We start from the raw sequence: 24397 nt of genomic DNA on the forward strand, positions 1-24397 counted from the left end.
CTTCCAAGCCAGAGTCTCTTGTTGATGTAACGATTGAAGTCGCGACAGGGCGCCGGTCGCTTACTTGGTATTGAAATCAAAAACTAGAGAGGGCTGGAGTAAGCCACTCGCAATATGTCAAGCGATGTGATTTCTTTTCGTGTTATAGCGCAGGCGAGATAAGGAATTCGGGTGCCTTGCAAGCCCCGCATTACACCAGGCAGAAACGTTGACTGCAGCCGTTACCATCATGCTATAGGCAGACAATAACTAAAAAGGGTATCTCGTACAAAAGTCAAACAACACATTGCCATCCTGCAACTTCAAGTGCCGCCGTTTCAAAATCTGAGGCAAGCTTGCTATCCAACCTTGCCCTTGGTTCAGTATCCTTCGTCTTCGTCCCCGTCATCCTCAAACCCTTCAGGGCCAAAATAGCTTCTGTCAATCGCAAAGATCCATTCGCTCTTGTCTCTCTCAGTTCTTGCAGCAAATACCCATGCTTTGGTACTCCCATACACGGCAAACACATTCTCCGGAGCCGCGACTGCCGGGACGCCGTGTCTACCAACAGCCGTGAGTGTGCCTCCATCACGTCTCAACAGCTTCGCGATTTGAGGTGCTGCATCGACGCGAGAAGAGCTTAGATTAATGGCACCGATTTCTTCGTGTTCCGTTGCAGTGGCTGAGTGGATATGCAAATAGGGTTGACGAAGCTCGACGTAGCGACGGATCCAGCGTGAAGGCGTGCGGGCGGATGGATCAGGAGTCAGGAGGTACCCCGATTTGAGTAGTGATGGATTCTTCGATATGAAATGGACTGTCGCAAGTGACAGAGGCATACCTGTGCCGTTTATCGAAGAGGCAAATGCAGCGCCTTTGCGAGGCGAGTCTGTGTTTTCTTCCGTAAGAATCTTTTTGCCAATGGCTAGGTCGGCCTTCCACAGAGCAAGTATCTTCTTCACTAGGTGACTCTGTCGCTCGTCTGGCGTCTCTGGCGCTCTTCTGTCCGATGCGTCCAGAGAGAGGTTGTGAGAGCTTAATGCACCTCGTGCGGCGTCAACCTCGGCCATCTTTCGCTTACTCGATCGGCTGTCGATAAAGTCGTGTATCAATGAAACTCCTCGAGGCGACCAACCTTGGAGTAGCTCTTCGCCTTTGATGTGCGTGTTTGATGTGCTGAGTCGCCACAGATCGCCTGCCCGCTTAGAGGGTATTGGCTTGACCGTGACGGAGAAGGTGCCGCTGGTTGAACGAACAATACGTGACGAACTGAAAAGCGACGAGAACAGTGATGTTTGGCGCATGAAGGACCGTCCTCTCATCTGCACAGCCAAATCTGTAGTGAACTCTATCGGCTCTGCAAGTTTGGGCGACACCATAGTCCAAGCGAAGGAGAGTTTGACACAGTAGCCATCTGCTGTTGGCCTGTCGAGTAGCAAGGATTCATGAGAGCTCGAGTCCCAGTGAGTGATGATGTGAATGTTAGTTGTACCATCAGAGTTTGTGCGAATCACCGGAGGCGATGCAGGAGTTAGTGTCACGTCACTCTGCTGTGAACTTAGATCTGGCACCTTGCCTGATGGATCTATTAGGTGAACGTTGCCGATTCGCAACGATGTTACATCCTGAAGTGGAAGAATGTTACCTGATGTATGTATCAGGTTGAGCGAAAGTCGACGTTGGAGTCCTTGGTGAAGCTGATAAACGCCAGGATCCATAATATTCCTCTGGATAACCTCGACAGGCTTATAGGAGCCGTCTTCTCCAATTTCGAGTACCTGGATACGCGCGAAGACATCATGACCTTCTTCGTTGTAGTATTCATGCTCTGCTATCCGGGAGTTGTTGCGCTTGAGTTGAGGCCGAGCTGCGGAATCGCGCATATCATCCCAGCTGAGTAGCTTGTCCAAGTGAGTGCCGGTAACTCTGGCAAACACTGACACTCTGAGACACGAGTCGCGTGGACTTGCGAGTGGAAGACTCATACTGTGGACGCTGTCGAATCGTACTGGACCCTCGTCGAAGTCTGAAAGTATCTGCGTTGTGGATGCGCCATCCTCCTCAGATATACCAGGGAAGAAGAGCTGTGCATGCACCTCGGTTCCTTCTTGCTCCGAGAAGCCCACAAAGTCGTGCATCACCACATTAAACTTCAATGTTGACGAGGGTGCCTCGGCTGACGACGGCTCGAGAGACAACCGGACGATGCCAACCATTGTATTAGTATACGGTGAGTATACATCGAGAGTGAAATCTTGAACTCGACACTCGAACACGGCAGCCAAGGAGATGTCAGCATCTCCGATTCTGGTGTACTGTGGTAGACATGATTCCGAGAATGGATTGTCCAGACGGAAATGCTTAATATATTCTGGCCGATCCATGTATTGGAAAACCTGGCGCATCAAACGCACACGAGCGCGTAGCTTGTGTAATGACCACAGATATACAACGTTGTGTTTAAAATCAATGACTCGGACGGCAGTGCAAGGCTTGCGAGAACTGTGCAATGCCATGTCATCGTCAGCAGTGATGTCGCTCAACACCAAATCATAGGATGATCCATAGGTGTGTCCCTCGTCGGCAACGGTGAACTGGAAGACAACGTTCTTGTCCATCTGCTGACTCATGACTTGGGCTTCCTTCAGAGTTGCCGCGTTCTGCAGAAGCGCAGCAGCCATAGCGACGTATCTTTGCTGACGCCAGTGTTGAATACACGACTTGACAAGAGAGAGCTGCTTCTCCGTCAGACCGGTTTTCCGATCAATAGGAGGCGCGGTCGTATTCCGTAGCTCGTTCAATTGGCGGTCGTATTCGTCCTTTTGTGCTTGGAGTCGTTTCTCCATGTCTTCCTTGACGGCTCTAAGGTTTTCTTCCATTCTGGTCTTTTCGGCACGTATTGTCTCCACCTCGACGTTCATTTCTTGAGCGGACTGAATCTGTGCCTGGTATTCTTCCTTTTGTCGTTCGAGTTCCCGCTGCAAGCCCTCCTTCGCTGCACGTAGTGTATCATCCTCTTCGTCGTCTTGCGGCGTTGACGGCATCGTCAGAGCAGTGTCGAGCGAGAAGTTTTCCAGCGTCCCGTTGGACAAATATTTCTCTCGGACAGGGAATGAGCTGACCGAGTCAGAATCATCCTCGTTCAGGTCAAACAGCCGGCTTTCCGGTCTACCTCTTCTAACAGCTCTGACTTTCTGCAAGTCGTCAAATAGATTGTCCAACTCGTCGTCTGTAAGAGCTGAAATCTTCTGATCTGAGCCGAGCATTGACGATACTGCCTCTCGTCGCGCGAGATCGTAGTCATTTTCGCGACCACTCAGACTGCGCATGGGCATTGGTGAATTGCCTCGTGAGTCCATGTCATAGTCAGGATTCAGCCTACTGACATTGCTCCACGAGCGATCGTGACTATGGCTGACGGAAGGCGAGGGTGATGAGGGGTCACCGATCTCATCCGCTGTTATTGATTGTTTCAGTCGACTTCCTGCTTCCGCCCTTTCCGCTCTAGCTTCCTGTGGATGATTGAAACGAAAGATGTGAAAGTCGCCCAAAATGATGCGGTAGCCACTACGCAGTCTCTTAGGCTGGTCAACACGCTGACCATTGACCATAACAGCCGCATTCTCCCTCGGGGCGACAGTGACTACGTCATCCTCGTTCTCGAACGTGCAGTGCTCATGCAAGATCTTGGAACCATTGAGTCTGATTTCTGCTGTCTTTGCTGTATCCACATTGCCAACAGTCGTCGTGCCAGGCTTAAGGTTGTAGACTAGACACTCAGCTAGCAGCGGGTCGTCACTCAAATTGACAAGATGTGGCATCTTCTTTGGCGTTGACAAACCGACGAAGCCTTTCTCAATACTGATGCCAAGCTCTTCCAGGGCGGCTTCTCGTTCTTTATGGATCAGCTCCGTCTTTTGTAGCTTCTGCTCCCAGGTCTGGTTCAAGTCCTGGTAAAGTTTTTCGGACTGATCCAGCTGCTCAACAATTTCGGCCTTCGAAACTTGCTTGACAGAACCATCGGTCTGTGTGATGGAGACCATTTGCTTCTCTAGAGGAGTGTCTGGCGGATACTGCTCGCTCGCGATGGCGCCACCTTCACCTACCCCACTACCAGTTGTCAACTTTGAGCGCAATTGGGCAAGCTCCTCTTTCAATTCTCTTATCATGCGAGCATTGGCATCTTCATTCACAACAGCGTGATTCTTGATGCGCTTGGCCGAATCTGCGTAGCGAAGAGTCGAAAGCGTCTCATCGAAGTTGATGTCGGCGGGTGAGATAGCAGCAATCATGGCAGTCATACTGTTGCCGCCCAAGGAATCCTTCAACAGCCATGTGAGGACCGAGTCACGATAGGGGACCATGGAAGCGTTTTTCTTCTTCGCGCCAGGCTTAGCACTAGAGAGATCGGCCAAAGCGGCGATGACACGACCAAGTGTAGACAGAGATCTGTTGATTTCGGCGCCTTCCTTGAGTCTTGCGCCTGTTGCGCCTGTAGACTGAGCTCTTTCCGAACCAGCCAAATCGACCAGCGAGATCTTGGCGGCCTTTTCTGTGTCCATGCCCGTGTCCGCGTCATGTCGTTTCTGACTCAATGTGAGGGTGAAGACGGCGTGTGATCTACTACTGGTTTCGTTCATGTTTGTGGCAGCGACAGTACGGGCTTTGTTGCCCTCATCCATGAGATGCTCAATCTCAGCGAAGGATCGGACGACGAGTTTGGCGAGGTCTTCAACGTATGGACCGGTCGAGGGATGTTCGCGGACTCTGAGATTTCCCTTTGTCGAAGGGTTGAGCAGATCTCGGACGCGCTCGTTGTAGATCTCGAGGTAAGACACTTCGACGGTGCAGTTCAGATTGCTGTCTCGTTGAGCTTCCTCGATACGCTCAAACATAGCTCTGCAAATCTTGGGGATGACACCCTCCTCCGGACCGTAGCCCATCATCGAGTAGGACTTTCCCGAACCCGTCTGGCCATAGGCGAAGATGCAATTGTTGTAACCCCCAAAGGCGTTGTCCAGCAACGGCTTTCCGAGGTCGTCAAACAGATTGTCTTGTCCAGCATAGCTAGCGTCTTTCTTGTTGAAGGACCAGTAGCTCTTGTCGAAAGCGAATGTCTTTGAACCGTCAATTGCTGCCTTTACGTTCTTGTTGGCTGTATTTGTCGGTGGAGAGAGCACCGTCTGCTCGCCTTTCATCTGCACAATGCATTGTGCCTTACGGTCGAGTTCTAGTGAGCGAGACGGTCAGTCCTGAGTCGGAGCGGTTGGCTGCACGCATAGGGGAATTACCTCTACTGTTGAAAGGGCGCACTCTCACCACCACCTTGATATTGCCTCCACCGCCCAGCGCCATGTTGGCGGTGTGATGAGATTAGTGAGTCGCGTAGGGATTATGACCAGGATAAGAATTGGTTGCGCCAAAGGGTGGACGGCATGGCGAGATTGTTGATGGTTGTCTGCTCATTTGATTACCCACGCGCAACAAGTCAAGCACTACGCACCTTCCCCCACACGCCACACTGCGTCACTCAGCCACGCTTCAACCTCAGCCACAGCTCTGTCTCCAGACGAACAAACCTTGCAAACAATTTCATCTGCTCCAAGCATGTGAAAGACATTGATAATATACCACCGGACATATCACACTTGCTACTGAAAATACAACAAATGGCCGAGGATATGTTCAGACCACCTGTCAACCGCGCCATGCGCGTCTTGGATCGCTCCTTCTTCCAGAAGAAAATCCCAATCTCTGCAGCTCGCGTCGTCGACAACAAGACTATTTCGAAATGCAGGGCCGAGCTTTTCCGCTCCAAGGATGCATTGCTCCTAGAAAGGTATCAAATCGTCAGACCTGATCCTGTGGAGTCTGAAGCGAAAGTTGGAAAGAAATGTATCCTGCTTAGACCGCAGATCGATGATAAAGGCGAGGATGCATGGTTCTCGCTCTGTCACGACATTATCTAATCGTTTCTCAGGCGCCGACTATCCTTGGAGTAAAACTGTTTCGGAGATGGAAAAGTCAAACATGATCAAGGTCGTGCCATACGAGATCAGTCTGGACTACGACTACTGGGACTATCGTACGTTCGAGCTCAATCACTATCGCACACTTACTAATCCCAAATAGAGGACATTGCCAGTGCTGTACTTCCTCAGAGCGAGGAACACGACGAGATTCCGTCCGGTTTCACCCTCGTTGGCCACGTTGCTCATCTGAATCTTCGCGATCAGTACATGCCTCACAAGAACATCATCGGTGAGATGCTGATCGACAAGAATCCTGGTGTGCGGACCGTTATAAACAAGGTCGACGATGTTGGTGAGGAGAGCGAATATCGTACCTTCAAGTACGAAGTCCTTGCCGGGCCTGACGACATGGACGTTGAGATCCGTGAAGCCGACTGCACATTCAAATTCAACTACGCAAAGGTGTACTGGAACAGCAGACTGAATACAGAGCATCAGCGACTTGTCGATGCCTTCGGCAAAGGGGAGGCTGTGTGCGATGTCATGGCCGGCATCGGGCCATTCGCGGTCCCGGCAGGCAAGAAGGGTGTGTTCGTTTGGGCCAACGACCTCAATCCAGACAGTCATACCAGCATGCTTGATGCCATCACACGCAACAAAGTCGGCCAGTTCGTGAAGCCTTTCAACGACGACGGTCATGTCTTTATCAAGGAAGCCGCTCGTAAGCTTCTGAAGACAAAACACGAGGTGCAGATCTTTGCAAAACAATCTCGTACAGAAGCCAAGACGACCGGAGCCTCACCCAAGGTTTTGAAGACCGTCAAACAGCCCAAGACATTCTCGCACTACGTTATGAATCTGCCTGCAAGCGCTATCGAGTTTTTGCCGGCGTTCATTGGCCTATACACTGAAGAAGACAGGAAGCTGCTTCCCGCAGACTTCAAGTTGCCTATGGTTCACGTCTACTGCTTTGACACAAAGAGCGACGACAACGTGCAGGAAGGTATCAACATCTGCAAGAGAATCTCTGAACAGATCGGATACGAAGTCACACCCCAGACGCCAGAGCTCAGCATTTTCGATGTCAGAGATGTTGCGCCGAAGAAGAGAATGTTTTGTGCTTCATTCCGCCTCCCCGAAGAGGTTGCGTTCGCGCCTAGAAAGTCTCTGCCCACGCGATGATAGCAAAAAGTCTTCATCACGACCACGTTGTCATAACACATACTATATATCATCAATGTGCAAAAAGCTTTCAAGAGAATCCAAGATCGCCCGATTTCCTTTCACAAATCGAGGCAAAAGACGCCGGTGCTCAACCAAGCCATGTACGTGCGCACAAAGGGTAGACAAGGACTCGCTGGTGTTAACGACTCCTATCCTCATTGGATCGCTCAGCGTCACTTGCATCCTCCGGATCCTCGAACGGCGACCTCACCCTTACATCATCCCCTGTCGACAATGTTCGATTAATCGTGTACTCTGCCGGTCCTGTACTTCGTCTTGCAGCTCGTGCCTCGTACACGCTAGCGGTTTCTGAGTATAGAGTGCTTGCAAATGATCTCTGAGAAGGTGACCTGCTCACACCCACCGTATTGGCATCGGAAAACGGCGAGGCAAGATGAGCAGGTGATATCGGCGAGGCTGGCGCCAGAGCAGCTACTGTCGTCGTGATACTGGGTTGACGCCGCTGAGACGATGTATGGCTGAGCATACTCCGCGCTCTGTAGGGTGGTGGAGGGTCCTCCGATGTCGCCGCAGAGTGCACCGAGAAGGTGTCCAAGCCAGTGAAGTAAGTCGGATTCTGAGGCGAAGTGATGATCGGCCGAGGGTGCTGCGGCGTTGCCATTGCCTCATCAATAGGTGATAGCATGGTCGTCGTCAAGTTTGGCGAAGGACTACCCACATTGACCTTCTTCTCGGCAACCTTCTCTACCATTGCCATGGGCCTGGCTACGTTGATGGAGACGATGTTATCGGTGGTATCGATCCCGTCAGTAGACAAGACAGCTACACGTCTTCGTCGTCTACGCAGACAAGTCAATGCCACAAGACCACTTGCCAGTAAGAGTACTATCGGGATGACAACGCCTGCGATGACGGTAGTGCTCGGTCCGTGATGAGCCTTTCGCTGCGTGTCGAGACTGGGAGTCAAGCTTGCCACATTGGTTCCGGAAGAGCTTGCAGTGTTAATGGCAGATGGGGCATATGTACCCCCAACAGACTGCCCTCCTGGTTGATTCGACGTCATACTGGTCGTCATGCTCGGTGTGGTCAGAGACTGCATTACAGAGTCTACCGCTGTTGATGAGACGACTCCGGTGCTTGTCAGCGACTGAACGTTAGAGTCCGAGAGACTTGTCATCGTCTTCGCACCTCCTTCCAATGTCGCTGTCGTGGGTCGGAAAGCGAGATCCGTTGCTGCAGAGAACACAGATCCAGCTTTGTCATTGAATCCACTGCTATCATTCGGCTGCTGGTCGTCATCATTGTCGAACTTTTCAGTGGCGGTCGGCGAAGCTTGCTGGGCCGAGTAGAGCGACGCATAGTAAGAGCTGCGCGCCACCCATGCGGGCTCTTGACGAGCGACAACCATCATCAACCAGGATCAGGCTCAACACGACTACACAAATTTTATAGGTCGATCAGATTCAAAGAAAAAGCAGCTCGAGGTCGATGAGTTAGGAGAAGGAAAGATGATGAGAAGATGGGACATCGACCGTCTTACTATTCTTACCTCGAAGTTCCGAATGTCCTCTCCTCACTCATGCGGCTGAGTATTACCAGCGGATGAGCAAGTGGGGTTCCGATCTGCCGCCACAAGTCTCATGCCGATGCCGATTTCTCTCATTACCCAACTTACCACTCGAATTGTCTCATACTTCGAAGAAGTATTCTCAGAGCTGTGGTCGCTCGCCAGGCGTCGGTTTCGCTATCCTACTAAGGATGAAAACAGTTGCCAGCGACTCGGTCCGAGATAGACATTGTGACGTCTGGATCCCGGACCTTCCTGATGTCAGCTCGTAAGCAGCTCGACGTATATTTACTACGACCGACCTGCACGTCTGACCCGTGTACTGCATGCCGGGCTGAACTCCGTAAGTTCTTGGGCTGTGTCTAGATTCCACGGCCTGTTGTATCATGCCGCGGCGATGCAGCAACCACATCTCGACCAATCTCGTCCAGTCCTGTCACAAAAAGCAACAGATGTCGGCAGCCGATTATACCGACATCTCACGTACGACTTCCAAGAACAACATAAACAATCTTCTCGCTTCTCTTTTGCAAGCGCGTGGCAAGCGCAGGGATTACAAGCGGTAGCATACACACAAAGCGCGACAGGACCAACCCAACACCGATGCATGATAGCGACGATTGTCTGGTTGTTTGACCCTTAAACTGTTCTTACGTCAACGGGGGTCTGCTTAGCCTCTCGACAGAAGTCAGGGAGTCGCTCTTGATCGATCACGAGCATCATGGCACATGGGTAATGATGAAGGCAGTGATTCCTTAGTATGCCCTCCGTATCATCTTGAGAGCCTGGCCGTACATGTTCAGTGTCAATGAGTTATTTGGGGTGGAGTAAGAAGTTTGGCAGGTCCAAACACAGATGACTTTGTCCTTTGGGGACATGGTTCTGCTACGAAAATCATGCAGTAACATGAAGGAACCTAGTGTCAAGATGTGGTAGAACTTGACCAACAGCCGGTCCAGTGATAGCGCCAATCCCACTGTGGTGCGCTGACCTGGCTATACGCTGAACGTGATGCCGCGAGAGGCTTGGTAACGCTTCGGGACGTTGGCACTGTGGCTTACTAAGCAGGTTGTTCCGCATACCACCACCACCCGCAGAATCTCTCACAACATCCAGCTTGCTGTACGGAGACATACTTACTATCCGTCTTGCCTGCCCAATATAGAAAAGATCAGCAATGCGTTCTAAAGTCAGTCCCGTGGTGGTCTTGTCGATTCTGTGGCTATACACTTGCAAGCTCACAATCGCCACCCCGGAAAGCAATCGAGCTAACATCCAACTACCGTTTCTGCCTACAGATGACTACAGCTACGGAGGAGAGCACGAGTTTGTATGTTTCGCTTCAGACTGTCATCGACTCCTTCAGATCAGACTGACCCTTCATTTGTAGACATTGAGACATATCTACCATAAAGGCTCTCATCGCTATCCCAGTCTTCACCGCCGGATCGACATCAGACCTAATACGGTACTCGCATATGAGAGTGACGGAGAGCCAATCCCTATACAGTCATCGTTTCATGTTCGATCAAATGCTCTAACCATCCAACGCCTCTCCGACCGTCGGCAGCATGTTGTCGATGGCATACTGAAAGCAGGAGAACTCCAGGGAGAAGCCTTGTCATTTTCACCAGAAGCCTGGACGGTTGACAAGATCCCTGGCCCTAATGTTACTGACAAGGAGACTGTTCTAGCTTTTGCTCACATGGCTGCAAATGCATACGTCACTCTGCCTCGCAAGGGCGACTGGGTCGATGTTGGTGGAGGTTTCAACTACACCGAAGACTTCGGATGGGAGACCGATGGATTGCGCGGCCATATCTTTGCCGACACTGAGAACAAGACTGTGATCATTGGCCTCAAGGGCACTTCTCTAGCCTTCTTCGACGGTACCGAGACTACGGATCATGACCTCCTCAATGATAATTTGTTCGGAAGTTGCTGTTGTGGTCAAGGTGGTCAATATGCCTGGAAGAAGGTTTGTGATTGCCAGACATCGACACTTACCTGCGACTCGACTTGTCTTGTTCAGAGTCTCCGAAAGAAGAGCAACTATTATCACGCGGCTCGACACCTTTACCATAACGTCACAGCATTATATCCGAATGCAGATATATGGCTGACGGGACACTCTCTTGGCGGCGTTGTGTCTGCGCTTCTTGGACAAACCTTTGGTCTTCCAACACTTACCTACGAGGCTTTTCCAGATGCCCTTGCTGCCCATCGGCTCGGTCTGCCTACACCGCCTGGCCACCGTATCGGAAGCCAAGGAGTTCAACATCACTCGGGCATCTATCATTTTGGCCACACTGCCGATCCAGTGTATGTTGGCAGCTGCAATGAATTCGATTCGGCTTGCACGCTCGCAGGTTACGCATTCGAGAGCAAGTGCCATACGGGTTACAACTGCACCTATGACACTGTTGGTGATCTCGGCTGGGGTGTGTCTATCACCAACCACAGAATAGGTGTCGTGATCAAGGATGTTATCGAGAGATACAACTCAACTCCAACCTGCAAACGGGACCTCGATTGCTCGGATTGTGGCGAGTGGACTTACTTTGAGGGTAATCAGACAAGGACTGCAACCAGTAGCTCTACGACCCTAGCCATCTCAACGTCACGAACTGCTACTACTACTACTACTAGCACTCCCACATGTCTTACGCCAGCATGGTGGGGTTGTCGGGATGAGACGACAACGACTGGAACGACCGCAACATCAAAGGTCTAATACGAAAGCTGTATGCTCGACAAAGGGTTGGTTCGGTTGCAAGGATGAGTCTACGGCTTCTACAAGCACTACCATGACAGCAGCCAGCGTCACAAACAGCAAACTTCCGGCAGAGTGAAAATGCAAACCTTCCCGATTCAGGAACCTGTCTGTGGAAGACAGGAACGCAACAGCTCTCCGCGAGGTATTGTCCCATTTTCTCAGACATAGCATTCCTCTCGATAGCAGAATCTCGTTCCTCGAATCTACTGTTCCTTTCGTCGAGCACTCGAGGGCAGAGATTGACAAACCCGACCACGAAGGGAAACCACAAAAAAGCAAACTCGAGGAAACTCGTAACGATATCCATATCTTGACTCCAAGCGAGCCGTGCTCAGATCTCGCCTGGAGCTTGTGACGAAATGAAGAAGTAATTTATTTTTTGAATCTTTCCAAACAAGACGAAGGAGAGGATTCAGGGATGATGTTCGACTTGGACTTCAGGCTGATATCTAAAAGATAAAAGTCTAGACCCAAACCCACTGCAACACAAGGAACTGGAAGAACGTACGTCAACAATGGGAAAATGGAAACATGAGAGCTATAAAAACTTTGTCAACAAGCCATGGGGAATTAAAACCCTCTTTTACATCCCCTTTGACAGAAGACACACAAATATTTCTACATTGATTTCCTCGGCCCCTTGCCACCACCAGGTCTCTTACCTCCTTTACCCTTTGTAGGTTTCTCGAGTGCACCTTTGCCATCTCTCTCCGCTTTTCCCTTTTTCCAACCTCCACCCTCCATTCTCTCGTCTTTGTCCTCCAATTTCTTCTTTTGCTTGTTGGACAACTTCTTACGGTCGCCCTTGAGTTTGGCGCCTGCAGTCATCACACCGTTCAATTCTTCTTTTCCTCTGATTTTGGCGGCCCGTTTGTCCTTTTCGCTCTCGAACCATGTCTTTTTCGGTCGGGAGAGGATTTCGTCTTCATGTGTCATGATGTTTTCCGTACGTCTCATTTGCATTTCCGTAGTTGCGAGAACTTTTTCTTCTTTTTCTTCACGCAATACGTCTTCAATCTCGACGGCCAAAAGGTCCACTTTGCGGGACCAGTCATCTGCGACTTTGGGATCGATGATGCGGGATTTGATGATGGCGCCTTGACCGCGAGCCGTCTTCACAGCGGCTTTGACGACTTTGCGGTCGGGTTCTGCGGCTAGTGTGCACGCTTTACCTTGTCTGCCTGCTCTGGCCGTACGACCGACTCTGTGGAGGTAGATTTCTTGGGTCTGGGGCGCTTCGTAGTTGATGACGGCATCCACGTTCTTGATATCCAGACCACGAGAGGCGACATCGGTGGCGAGGAGGAAGTGTGCGGTGCCGGCTCTGAAGGCTTCGATGGCGAGGATACGTTGTTCTTGCGACATGTTGCCGTGGAGTTCGGCCGCTTTGAGACCGAGGAGACCGAAGATTACACGGACGCGATGAGCTTCTTTCTTTTGGCGGAAGAAGATGATTGTTTTTGTGCTGAAGGATTCGTGGACGAGGTGGAGGAGGTAGCCGATACGCTTGTCTTCTCTGCCTGGGCGTAGACGGACAAACTCTTGGGTGAGACCAGCGACAGTTTGACGCTTGCTGTCTACCATGAGACGCACTGGGCGGTTCAGACCAACACGAATCAAGTTGTCGATGCTGGATGTCATGGTAGCGGAGAAAAGCATAGTCTGTCTTGACTTGGGAATGGTTGTCAAAATCTCGTTCAACTCGTCTGCGAAACCGTCTTCGAGCATTCTGTCGGCTTCATCGAGAACGAGAATCTCAATGGTGTCGACTTGGAAGGCGGAAGAGTTACGCATGAAGTCGATGAAACGACCGGGAGTGGCAATGACAACATCAGGGCGTTGCTTGAGAGCTGCCTCTTGCTCGCGCGAGCTCATGCCACCAATAGCTTGACCAAAGGTGATGTCTGTGAAACTGGCGAGCTTGACGGCGACATTGTAACATTGGAGAGCCAATTCACGAGTAGGCATGAGAATGGCAACGCGAGTAGTGGCGACCTTCTTCGGGCGGTAGAGCAGGCGTTCGAGGATGGGGATGATGAAGGCGGCAGTTTTACCGGATCCAGTAACGGCACCTCCGACGACATCCTTTCCAAGAAGAGCAACAGGAATAGCCTTGTGTTGAATGGGTGTAGGGGCGGCGAAACCGACAGATGACAAGCCCTTGATGATGGGACGTGACAGATTGAGCTCCTGGAATGAACCCACGGGCTTGGCTGAGGGATCCTTCTCGCCGTCCATGTTCGATTCGGGAGCGAAGAAAGCAATGCGTTTCTCCTCCTCTGCAGCGTCCTCTTTTTCTTCGGCATCTTCAGCATCTGACTCCTCGTCGTCAGGGTGAGGGACATGCTCAGCGACAGACTCGTCCTCAGAGTCGTCTCCAGCTCCACTGTCACTCTCGGCATCACTTCCCTTGTCCTCGTCTTCATCCTCCTCTTCATCTTCAGAATTGATCTCGACACCGGGAGCAGCACCCATACCGAAGGCATCCTCAGCCAGAGTCTCATCCTCGCCATCACTCAGACCAGCAAACTCATCCTCCTCTTCAGCATCTCCAGCCGCAGCGTCGCCGTCAGTCTTTTGATCCTGCCTTCGCTTGGCGATAATGTCGTCGATATCAACAAGGCGCTTGCCAGCATTCTTTTGCGCATTGTGTGCGGTCCAGCCGTCAAAGTCGTCCATATTCGCCGTCGTACCGTCTCCAAGTTGAAACTCAAACTCCGGGTCCAGATCCTCATCGATAGCTTGTTCCTGCTCATCCTCGGATTCAGGTTGTTGTTGTTGTTGTTGTGCCTTTTTCTTCTGCTTCTTGCTCTTCTTGTCCTTTTTGGTAGCAGCGATATCCGAGTCGCGCTTGCGCTTTTTGTTCGATACGGGTGTGGGCTCTACAGTTTCCTCGAGCTCGTCGGCGAAACCATCCTCGTTGTCCGAGATTGTGAAGACGAAGTCGTCGTCCATGGGTGCCATTATTGCCGTGTTATTGTTGTATGAGGCGCAAATGTCAATTGGTTACAAAAGTCGCGGACGCTCAGAAAAAATCCATGGCTTCGAGCTTCGGGGAATGCGCTATCGAACGCACGGGCTTCTTTAAGCAGCTCCAGCGACCGATGGAGTCCGAGGCAGAAATGTTCCTGCACTCTGATCTTCGTGGAGAGAGAATACACTACAGCATTTCGATCGATCTCTAGATGTCGCCAAGTATACCCTTAAAAATCACAGGTCGACTCTAGGCGGTCCTCAACTTGGATGTCTGTTCGCGTTGCATAAGCAGACCCTCCGCGTTGGCTATCACATCTTCGGAGGTAAGAGATTCTGCCCCGCAAGCCCCAAGGCGGTGAACGACAGCGCCACATGGCATATGCCCGCATTCGTCAATCCTCCATACCTGCCCACCTCAATCCCATTCGTCTTCAATCCCACAACTCTCCCAGCCTCTAAACATCCACCGCTCTACCTCTAACATTCCCTTTAACCTCAAATTCACTAAGAAACTCAAAACCTTTACAAACTATACACACACACGACCACCCAACAAAAGAAGCAACAATGACGGACACAACGCCCTACCCCCTCACAAACCCCCCAACCGACCTATCAGCAATCTCCCAAATCGACTCTTCAATCCTCTTCCCCTCCTTCACAACAACAGACGCCTGGGTCCTCGGCAACCTCCTCCGCTCCCGCCTTTCCACCTACGCCTCTCCCTCTGTAATCTCCATAACCCTCGCAAACACCACCCCTCTATTCTACACCGCTGTATCTCCCGGCATCACCCCTGACAATACCTTTTGGGTCGCCAGAAAATCTGCAACTGTGCTCCGTTTCGGTTGCAGCACTTGGTATATGCACAACAAATTCCAGGGCGATGAAAAGGCTTTTGCCGAGAAATATTCCTTGCAGGAGAGGGCAAAGGAGTATGCTATTCATGGGGGTGGGTTCCCGGTTAGAGTCAAGGGGGTGGAGGGTGTGGTGGCGGTTATTGTGGTTAGTGGATTGAAGCAGCAGCAGGATCATCAGGTTATTGTGCAGACTTGTAGGGATTTCTTGGATGGTGTTGGTGAGGGTGAGGAGAAGAGGAAGGAGGATTAAAAGAGAGACTCTTCAATGTCCTGGGGACCTTGTACCCAAAGCATTTGCGAGAGTCGGTTTTCTCATTGGCATTGGATAATGCATATATGGGATGTTAAACATGTGCTTCACCATTCGGACATGACAGCATGAGAGCCTGGAAGAGGATGATGTAGAGCTCAAGATGTCTGCATTCTGCTACTTTGGAATGCGCTGAAGGATGCTCAGGGGATAAAGAAAGGGAAGGAAGCAACAACAATGCAGACTTATAGCACAGGGGAAGGGGGTATCCTTTTCCGCAAATCGCAAATGAAAACCAGCCACAAAGGTTCAGGCCATGCGATGAACCTCACTCTTTTTCAACCCAAAACCAGAACTCCCGTGAAATGACGCCCATGCTTTTTGTCTCTTTCTTCTTCGCCATTACATCCATGAATGCGGGAGATTTGAGATAAGGCAATGACCTTTTTCCTTACCTGGCTTGTGACCTGTATTAGACATGATTAGTATTCCGCTTCGGCCCTAGTGATTAGCAAATATTCCTTCGTTTCGTTGCAATGCTGTAAAACAAAGGCGAAGGGATGTGTATGGGTGGTAAGAAGATCGGGTGACGTCGACTTTCCGTCTTGCCTTGAGACTGTAGTGCACTTCATCCAGGAAGTGTCTCAAACGCTAAGCAAGTTATGCTTCCGAGTATTGTACGATGGTATCGCGACCCATGTTGAGATGGGTCTTGCTCATGATGCGCGTGCCTTCTTGCTGTCTTGCTCATCATCCACTTGATCAAGCTCAGAGAATGAGCGCTTGCCTCCTGGAGAAGCCTTGCTCGAGGTGTTTGTAAGTGTGGGCGCGAGTTCGGCGCCGTCATCATCATAGCCGTCCTCATCGTCAAAGTTGATCTCGTCATAGTCATCATCCTCGACTGCAGGTGAGTGACGCTTGGCAGCATCTTCATTGGCAGCTTCATATACTGCAGCACTCTTGTTTTCGGTGCCAGCGCCAGATGCGGCGGGCTGATCAGCATCATCTTTGTCTTCGTCGTGCACAGCGTCTTGTGCGTCTTCGTGGCCGGTCTCGGACTCGCTTTCGTGAGCAATCTCGACCGACGCAGAGGCAGCAGCAGTCTGCTCGACAACAGAAGCATCGATATCCTGCTCTGCCTGATCATGCTCATCACCAAACGCTTCTTCTCCAGCGGCGTGCGTGTTATCATCTTCGTTTACTTCACCGTCTTGGTAATCGTAGTTCTCGTCAAAGAATTCGCCCTGGCCGAACACGTGCTGCTCGCCATTCTCTTCATACTCTTGCTGTTTTTCGTCTTGCTGCTCAAACTCTTCTGCATCACCGTGCTCAGACACGTGTTCGGCGTCGGCAGTCTCTTCGACAATAACACCGTCAATATGAGTGCTGTCCTCAGCGACGGCTTGCGTATTCGAAATCTTGGATTGGACTCCGGCTTCGTCAGATGATTCTTGACCACCATGGCTCTCACCAACCAGTTCAGACTCATCGCCTTGCGCGTCAAAGTACTGGGTCTCATCGTGATTGTACTCGGACTGGTCGACAGCATCGGTAGGCATTTCAGCTTGAGCAGATGCTTCTTCTTCATACTCACCCTCCTGGGCAGGGTCGGTTGTTCCAGTTTGAAGCTCTTCAGTTGGAGCTGAGGTTTTCTCGGCAACGTGCTGATCATCAACAGCGCTTTGTACGCTCTCAACGGCGGAAGCACCCTCGTCGGTCAGTTGCTGCTGTTCATCAGACTTGATGATCTCATTGAAGTCATCGTCAAAGTCCTCATCAGGCAATTCGGTAGGTACGTCGTAATCGTAATACTGTAAGAAGGGAAGCTGTGAAAAGCCCTTGCCTTCAGAGATGGCCTGAGTGATCGAAGCCAGACGATTACTGAATCTAGTTTTGGTGGACAAAGACACACGGAAAGGGGGAGGGTTATCGTTGCCGTCAAACTTGTGCAACTGCAGATACATGTCTAGTAGCTCAGAAAAGCTGGTAGAAAAGGCGGGTGTTGAATCCTGAACCACGATGTTAGCATATGTAACAAAGATGAATTCGGGAAGCCAAAACTTACTTCGCTCACAAAGAGATCCAACTCCTCAACACCCAAGACCAGCTCTTCATCTTCGCCAATGTTATCGGCAAGTGCAGTGCGACAAGCTTGAAGCAAGTCACCAAGACTGGTAGTCACAAGGTTCTCATTCTGCAATAGATATTGCTCGGGTACAGCAGGGTCCCTCGAGGGGAAGAGGTAGATCTCATTCTCCTGATACTCAACAATAGTTGGGTGCAGCCCAGTCACGGTGGGGGAGTTGACTTGTCTCTCGCGAGAGTAGTCATCAGGAACAGTATAGTTCGAGAGATCGGTTTCTTGACGGGTTAAAGTGCGTTGGACAGATTGATCATCGTCTTCTTGAGTGAGGCTTGTCTCGTTGTTATCGTTACCTTCTGCTTGGTGTTTCTCTTCGTTGAGGACCTGGGGAGCAGCTTGTACGCTTTGATCGAGGCTATCGTTAGATGCACTTAGAGTTTCAGTAGACTCGACGACGGATTGTTGCACATATGTGTCGTCCTGCTCAGCGGAAGCTGTGACGATCACTGGTTGCGCTTCTTTCTGGACCTGGGACTGGGCCTCTGACTGGGCGGTCTGATCGAGAGATACTTGGTTGGGGTCGCTAGGCTCATGGCTGGTCACGGTTGAGTCGGTCACGGGTTGCGGTGCCTCAACTTGGGGATGTAGTTGAGCGGGGGCTATTTCGGTGTCCACGCTGTCGACGGGTTGGACACCCTGGGTCAGAAGCTCAGTTGCAGTTTCTGACCGAACTTGCTCGATGAGCTCCTCTTGAATGGCAGTCTGCTCAATGGGCGCTTCAGGCTGAGGCGCATGCTGGGGTTCGGGTTGAGGGGGTTCTGCAGGGTTCATGGGGACATCTTCCTCGTCTTCACTGAAGTCTAGCAGCTCCTCATCTTGTTCCTGAGGAGGCAGGGCATCGTCTTGCATCATTCGGTCCGTGTCTTCGAGGTTAGAGTCATCGATCATAAGATCGTCGTCCGGACGATCAGATTTTGGATCTTCCTGCATTTGGTGATCGTCTTGTTGGAAAGACATCATGTTTGTGTCGGCGGCGTCGGGGGCGTCGAGGTCAATGTCGATGTCGGCGTCCATGTTGCCATACTCGGAGGAGATCTCCATGGAATCCTCAGGCTGTTGTAGACTAAAGGAGGGTTGGAGAGCGGTGGCCATGACGGCTGAGGGTTGGTGTAGTTAAAAGTGGAAAGTCGGCAAGGGGGTTCGTGTTGTGCGCAGAGGACAAAGGAATGACCGGGGTGTTGTGAGATTGGTGGAACGAGGCTAGCGGCTTGCCACACAAATGCACATGCGGATGCGCGTGTAGAGTGAAAGCTTGTGGGAGTTGTTGGACAATTTGGATATGAGACGCGATTATATGCTTATATCGACGTGAACAGTGTATATAGCTGTGCAAGTGTCGATCGTCGCGTTTAGCGGTGTTGGTGAGGGAAGGAAAGAAGTCGGGCAGCAGAAGTTGCGGATGACGGAAACGGCCAGCAGGCTGCAATTGCATGTGCGCGTCGGCGACGGAGATGGCTGCGAGGGCTTGGCGACGCCGGCGGGATTTTCCTTGGCAAAGCGACGACGAATGGCCAGGCAGGAGACAGAAAGCGTGGGGAAGTTTAGGAGAGGACAACTAAGGTCCGAATAACATCGAGCTATACCACAACTCCGTCGCTCTTTACACCAAGTCCTTCTCTACACGCCGATCATAATTTCTCTGCCGACATAATGGTATATTGACAGTCTTGGTTCATGCGATGGAGCAGAGTCGTGGCTAACGCAATGGTGTAGGTTGTTCTGGCAGCGTCCATCTGCACGCGCGGCGGCAAGGCCGTCCTCTCACGTCAATTCCGTGAGATGCAGCGATCCAGAATCGAGGGTCTTCTTGCTTCTTTCCCCAAGCTCGCCGACAGCGGCACTCAGCACACAACCGTCGAGCAGGACAATGTCCGCTTCGTGTACCAACCCCTGGACGAGCTATACATGGTCCTCATCACAAACCGTCAATCAAACATTCTCCAGGACATCGACTCGCTGCACCTCTTCGCCCAGGTTGTTACTAGCATCTGCAGAAGTTTGGATGAGAGGGAGATTCTGCGCAATGCTTTTGAGCTGTTGAGCGCTTTCGATGAGCTGGTTACTCTGGGCTACCGCGAGAACCTCACCCTGAGCCAGATCAAGACCTTCCTCGACATGGAGTCGCACGAGGAGCGTATCCAGGACATCATCTCAAGGGTATGCTGCCCATCTCACACTGTCTATCGTCGCATACTGACCTTCCCGCCTAGAACAAGGAACTCGAAGCCACAGAGGAGCGCAAGAGAAAGGCAAAGCAACTGGAGATGCAGCGCAAGGAAGCCACTCGTTCCGGTCGCGCCAACATGCCCAGTGCTCCTTCATATCCCACCTACACGCCTCCGCCCACCCAACCCGCCGTCACCGATACCTACGATTCATACAACGCCGAGAAGAACAAGTCCTTCCAGAAGGGTCTCCCCTCCCGAAGCAAGGGCATGCAGCTCGGAAAGAAGACAAAGACAACGTCAATGTTCGAGCAGGTCCGTGGCGATCTCGGTCCCGAAGCAGAGGCTCCTCTGATTCCCGCTGCACCTGCTGCCAGCGCCCCTGTCCAAGCCGCCGCTCCCGCCGTTTCTTCCGATCGCGAAGGTCTTCACATCACAGTCGCCGAGACCGTCTCAGCAAAGCTTAGCCGAGAGGGTTCTCTCGAGTCCTTTGAAGTCAAGGGCGACCTCCAACTCCGCATCACCGACCCTTCTCTCACACAAGTCCAGCTTGCTCTTGCTCTGGGTGACACTCGTGGCGCGCAACTAAATTCGCATCCTAAGGTCGACAAGGCCACTTTCAAGAATGACAAAATCATCCAACTCACAGACACTTCAAAAGGCTTCCCCGCAAACAATTCGATCGGCGTCATGCGCTGGAGACTGGCTGCAAAGGCTGAAGATATCAGCGATCCTCCAATTACCTTTACTGCTTGGGTGAACGAAACTGGCTCTGGCACATACAACATCACTTTGGAATACGAGCTTACCGGTGGAGATGCCCTCAACGACGTGACTGTCTCGATACCCTACCAAACCAGCGAACCTTCAGTCTCCAGCTTCGATGCTGTCTACGAAGTTTCTGGCGACAGTGTTGACTGGACCATTGGCGATGTAGATGACACCAACGCTACTGGCAGCTTCGAGTTCGAGGCACAAGCCGAAAGCGAGGCCGAGTTCTTCCCCATGAACATCCGCTTTGCCAAGACGAGACCATATGTTGAAGTCGACGTAAGTAACGAACCGAGCACATTTCTACTATCGCATACTAATGACCTCCCAGGTCTCATCCGTAACATTGTTGAACTTGGGCCAGGACATCTCTTTCTCAAAGGATGTCAAGTCGGTTGCGGACGGATACATGGTGGTTTAAGGTCTTTAGATTGGTCGGGCGTAATTAGATATGTCATGAAAAGCAAACGAGTATTGGTTACTACCCCAGCATCTTTTGAATATCTTTGATCTTCATGAGATTGAGTCCTCCATTTGACCCCGGCCATCTTGCTGTGCATCGCGACCCTTGAACTGAACTGCCACTTTTGAGCGCCAAGACATTGACGTCTCGAAGTAAACAACCATTCATCGCCAGCAGCTAGAGAGGTAGAATTCCATACTGTTCATGACCATTTTCCTTCTGCACGCCCATGGTTCCAAATTCATAACAAATTTAACAAGATGGCCGAGGAGCCTTGCCTGCCGTTACAATCAGAAAAGATCCTGTCATACACCATCAATCCTCATCTCCTCGCCTACTGTCCCCGGACAGACCTGCTTGCGGTCGTCACTCGAGATGAAGTGATTGAAGTTTATCGTATCGGCGGTCAGCGCGCATTCGTCGTCAAGAGGAAAAGTCCTTCCACGACCATTGTCGGTCTCGAGTGGATACGTGATGGTTCGTTCTCGCAATACTAAGTCTGATCAGAAGATTTCTGATGAAAGTAGGAAAATGCCTGGCTGTAGCTCTCAACACTGGATTTGTGGATATCGTGTCTGGAGAGAGTGGAAAGATCATTCGTCATGGTGGTGATGATCCTTTCAGCATAGATGCTGCAAATCCGAAAACAAAGACTGATCGAGGTCAAATCACCTGTCTGGGCTGGGGCACCGCATTGACCAGAGAGGTCGTGGCACCGAAGAAGTCTCCGAAATCTGGACTGGATCAATCAGTGCTGGATGACCTGTGGACTCGTCTTGGTTTGACCCCTGGTGACATGCCTTCGTATGGTGAAGATGACGACGATCTGGAGACACAGGGACAAGAGGCTCTCTTGAAAGATCTGCCTCGTCAATTGGCTTTCCTGGATGTTGAGTCTATACTACCACGTCTTAGTCCGATTCCCACGCGACATACTGCAAGCGGGAGATATGACATGTTTGCGACACAAGCTGCGTTGGACGACTATTTCGACTCTATGCAGAGAAAGGATCGTTTGGCTGCCGATGTCATGTTTGTTGGACATGCTGGCGGTAGAAATCGCGTTACTGTCGATGACATCCTCGAGGTCAACTACACGCCTGATTACCCGGGCTCGAACTTTGAGTGGCCTATGAAAGAGGACGACGAGACACCGCATTCGCTCGTACCACTCATGTACAGTTCACACCCCCGGTCGAAACAACATGCTCTCCTACGAGCAGAGATTGAGGATGGACAAGCTTCGGACGACTTTGCAAAAGTCTACAAGAACCTACATCTGAGTCTGTTTGACATACCGCTAATGTCATCCGGCGGATCACATCTTCACTTGATCGTCTCTCGAACGGCACAACTCCGTGATCTTTGCGGCTACATCTCATGTAGTATCGTATCAGCTAAGAGTGACTGGACCACCCACACAAACTTGCCATCAAGGTTCATGGAGAACGTCAACGAGACACTAGAAGAGAAAGGCGAAGGTCTGCTGGAGGATAACTTGTATCACCTTGCCATGACTGGAAACTTTACACCGACTATCCTTGAATGGCTACGAGACGAATTGGCAGAGCGCGGTCACAAGAGATGGGACCACGCAATGACGACCCTGTATACTGAGTTGTCCAAGATTCTGCATACAAACCTGCTCCCAGTCCTCGAACGAAGCGCAGTCGTAGCAACAAATTTACGAGGCCTGGCAAGATATTACTCGGATACACCCCACTTCAATGTGCCACCAGAGGCATTCACATCCATTCTGTCAACCCTATCATCTCTTCAACTTCTCGTCCACGAAGCAGTACAGATCTTGGGTACTGAACAACGCCAATTTCGCGCTTTCTCAAAATGGTTGAGACATCAGATCGATCTCGCAGCTGCAGACCCAGACTCGCTAAGTGCAAAAGATATGGCAGAGCGAGAGACGCCTCAGCTAGACTTGTCCAACACACTTGCATATCTCGAAGGTGGATTGACAAAAAGTAGGCTCAAGCCTATCGTGTTGCTCACACCTGAAATGGACGCTTCACAAAACCTCACAGCCACAAACCTCATCAACTGCATTCACGCCTCAAGAACTGGAGATATAGACAGCGAGATCGAGAAACTACTCTCCTTGCATGCATGGAGTTTCCGTCTCAGCGCCATGTGTAAATTTGCTCATCAACACATAACCCTCTGGCAACAATCCTCCAAACCACAAACCCTTGATATCCCCTGCTCAACACCCACAGCCTCTTCCCTCCACCCTCATCTAGATATCCTCATGCTAGAAACCTCTCCCCACACCTTCCAAACCTACATCCTCGGTATACCCCTCCTTTCCTCGAATGACCAGGTGCCAGAACTAGCACTCTGGCACCAGACGACAAGACCCAACAATACCGAACAAGGAACTTTCGGCTGCGGACAAATCTTACTACCATTTTCTTCAGATGCAAAAATCTCGAATGCAAAATTCCTGGATGAAGAAACTTTTCTCTGTATTTTCCACTGCGAGGAAAGGGATTATTTACTTTGTTTACCCTATCGCTGCTCCACGTCGAAGACGGAAATCAAAAAGCAATGGCAGAGTATGAAGGAATTGGAGGATACAGGGTGTATAGCGCAGAGATTTGAAAAGGGATGGGTTCCGAGGGGTTTGGTGGGGAATGGGAGAGTAGGGAGGAGAAATTGTGTTGTTGTTGAGGAAGGGGGGAAGGGGTGGAGGGTTTTTGATCTGGAGGGGTTTAGAAGGAGAGGAGGGGTGGGTGGGAAGGAGATGGGAGAGGTAGGGGCAGAGGAAGAAGAAGGGGAGGAGAGTATGGTATTTGATTGACGAGACTTGTTCCGGGTATCAAGGATGTGGGAGGGACTTGGATGGAATGGAAAAGTAAAAGTGTTTCCTGATTACAAGTTGTCTGCCTTCTTGTCTTTCGATCCTGGGCTACTCGATATCAACGAGTCTTGTCATCTCTATCTGCAAAGCTTTTCGTCCTGTGAACGTCTTGCTGTATCCAAAACTTTCCGCTCGCAGGATGAAGAATCAAAGAACCATAAAAGAACCAAGACCGAGAACCATAGTAAGCTTCCATATGCCCAACGAAAGCCCTTCTCTTATTTCGATCCTTGAACGCGTAGTTCCAGCATAATATCTCCAAACCTCGTATTTCAAAGTCATTCGTCTGCTCTCACCTTCCCCTTCCAATTCAAGAGATGCCGGAAACACTCCCCTTGATCTTCTGGTCCTGCGACGATGCCTCTCTTGATACACCTCGTCCTCGTCCTTCTTCCCTCTTTTAGCCAGCCCGAGA

General features: G+C 51.0%; 9 protein-coding genes across 9 annotated transcripts; 5 read left to right on the plus strand and 4 right to left on the minus strand.

Annotated features, from left to right (window-relative positions):
• Positions 1-256: 256 nt before the first annotated feature.
• Positions 257-5429, minus strand: AUEXF2481DRAFT_80436 (uncharacterized protein). The gene is made up of 2 exons (XM_013487828.1): positions 5271-5429; positions 257-5209 (listed from the first exon to the last, which is right to left on the minus strand). Exons 1-2 carry the CDS (start codon positions 5332-5334, stop codon positions 360-362), a joined length of 4914 nt encoding a protein of 1637 aa, XP_013343282.1. The 5' UTR covers positions 5335-5429; the 3' UTR covers positions 257-359.
• Positions 5430-5659: 230 nt separating this feature from the next.
• On the plus strand, positions 5660-7168 carry AUEXF2481DRAFT_40734 (uncharacterized protein; the record flags this gene model as incomplete). Its single annotated transcript, XM_013487759.1, has 3 exons — positions 5660-5907; positions 5960-6064; positions 6112-7168. Coding segments are annotated over 3 exons (1375 nt in total), but the record flags the coding sequence as incomplete, so codon positions are not given.
• Positions 7169-7314: 146 nt separating this feature from the next.
• On the minus strand, positions 7315-8648 carry AUEXF2481DRAFT_80439 (uncharacterized protein; the record flags this gene model as incomplete). Its single annotated transcript, XM_013487829.1, has 1 exon — positions 7315-8648. Exon 1 carries the CDS (start codon positions 8545-8547, stop codon positions 7315-7317), a length of 1233 nt encoding a protein of 410 aa, XP_013343283.1. The 5' UTR covers positions 8548-8648.
• Positions 8649-9613: 965 nt separating this feature from the next.
• AUEXF2481DRAFT_258680 (uncharacterized protein) lies at positions 9614-11767 on the plus strand. Its single transcript, XM_013487887.1, has 2 exons — positions 9614-10033; positions 10094-11767. Exons 1-2 carry the CDS (start codon positions 9881-9883, stop codon positions 11435-11437), a joined length of 1497 nt encoding a protein of 498 aa, XP_013343341.1. The 5' UTR covers positions 9614-9880; the 3' UTR covers positions 11438-11767.
• A 31-nt stretch (positions 11768-11798) lies between these two features.
• On the minus strand, positions 11799-14477 carry AUEXF2481DRAFT_40735 (uncharacterized protein). Its single transcript, XM_013487760.1, has one exon. The coding sequence runs from the start codon at positions 14441-14443 to the stop codon at positions 12098-12100; it is 2346 nt and encodes a 781-aa protein (XP_013343214.1). The 5' UTR covers positions 14444-14477; the 3' UTR covers positions 11799-12097.
• A 390-nt stretch (positions 14478-14867) lies between these two features.
• Positions 14868-15817, plus strand: AUEXF2481DRAFT_40736 (uncharacterized protein). Its single transcript, XM_013487761.1, has one exon. The coding sequence runs from the start codon at positions 15023-15025 to the stop codon at positions 15563-15565; it is 543 nt and encodes a 180-aa protein (XP_013343215.1). The 5' UTR covers positions 14868-15022; the 3' UTR covers positions 15566-15817.
• A 464-nt stretch (positions 15818-16281) lies between these two features.
• AUEXF2481DRAFT_30148 (uncharacterized protein) lies at positions 16282-18800 on the minus strand (the record flags this gene model as incomplete). The annotated part of the gene is made up of 2 exons (XM_013487694.1): positions 16282-17574; positions 17631-18800. 2 exons carry the CDS (start codon positions 18798-18800, stop codon positions 16282-16284), a joined length of 2463 nt encoding a protein of 820 aa, XP_013343148.1.
• A 441-nt stretch (positions 18801-19241) lies between these two features.
• AUEXF2481DRAFT_98362 (uncharacterized protein) lies at positions 19242-21132 on the plus strand. The gene is made up of 4 exons (XM_013487888.1): positions 19242-19361; positions 19422-19865; positions 19919-20923; positions 20976-21132. Exons 1-4 carry the CDS (start codon positions 19359-19361, stop codon positions 21063-21065), a joined length of 1542 nt encoding a protein of 513 aa, XP_013343342.1. The 5' UTR covers positions 19242-19358; the 3' UTR covers positions 21066-21132.
• Positions 21133-21306: 174 nt separating this feature from the next.
• Positions 21307-24390, plus strand: AUEXF2481DRAFT_89451 (uncharacterized protein). The gene is made up of 2 exons (XM_013487841.1): positions 21307-21584; positions 21635-24390. The coding sequence occupies exons 1-2, from the start codon at positions 21368-21370 to the stop codon at positions 23920-23922; spliced, it is 2505 nt and encodes an 834-aa protein (XP_013343295.1). The 5' UTR covers positions 21307-21367; the 3' UTR covers positions 23923-24390.
• The last annotated feature ends 7 nt before the right edge of the window (positions 24391-24397 follow it).

The sequence above is a fragment of the Aureobasidium subglaciale genome (assembly GCF_000721755.1).
Source record: "Aureobasidium subglaciale EXF-2481 unplaced genomic scaffold scaffold_12, whole genome shotgun sequence".
NCBI lineage: Eukaryota > Fungi > Ascomycota > Dothideomycetes > Dothideales > Saccotheciaceae > Aureobasidium > Aureobasidium subglaciale.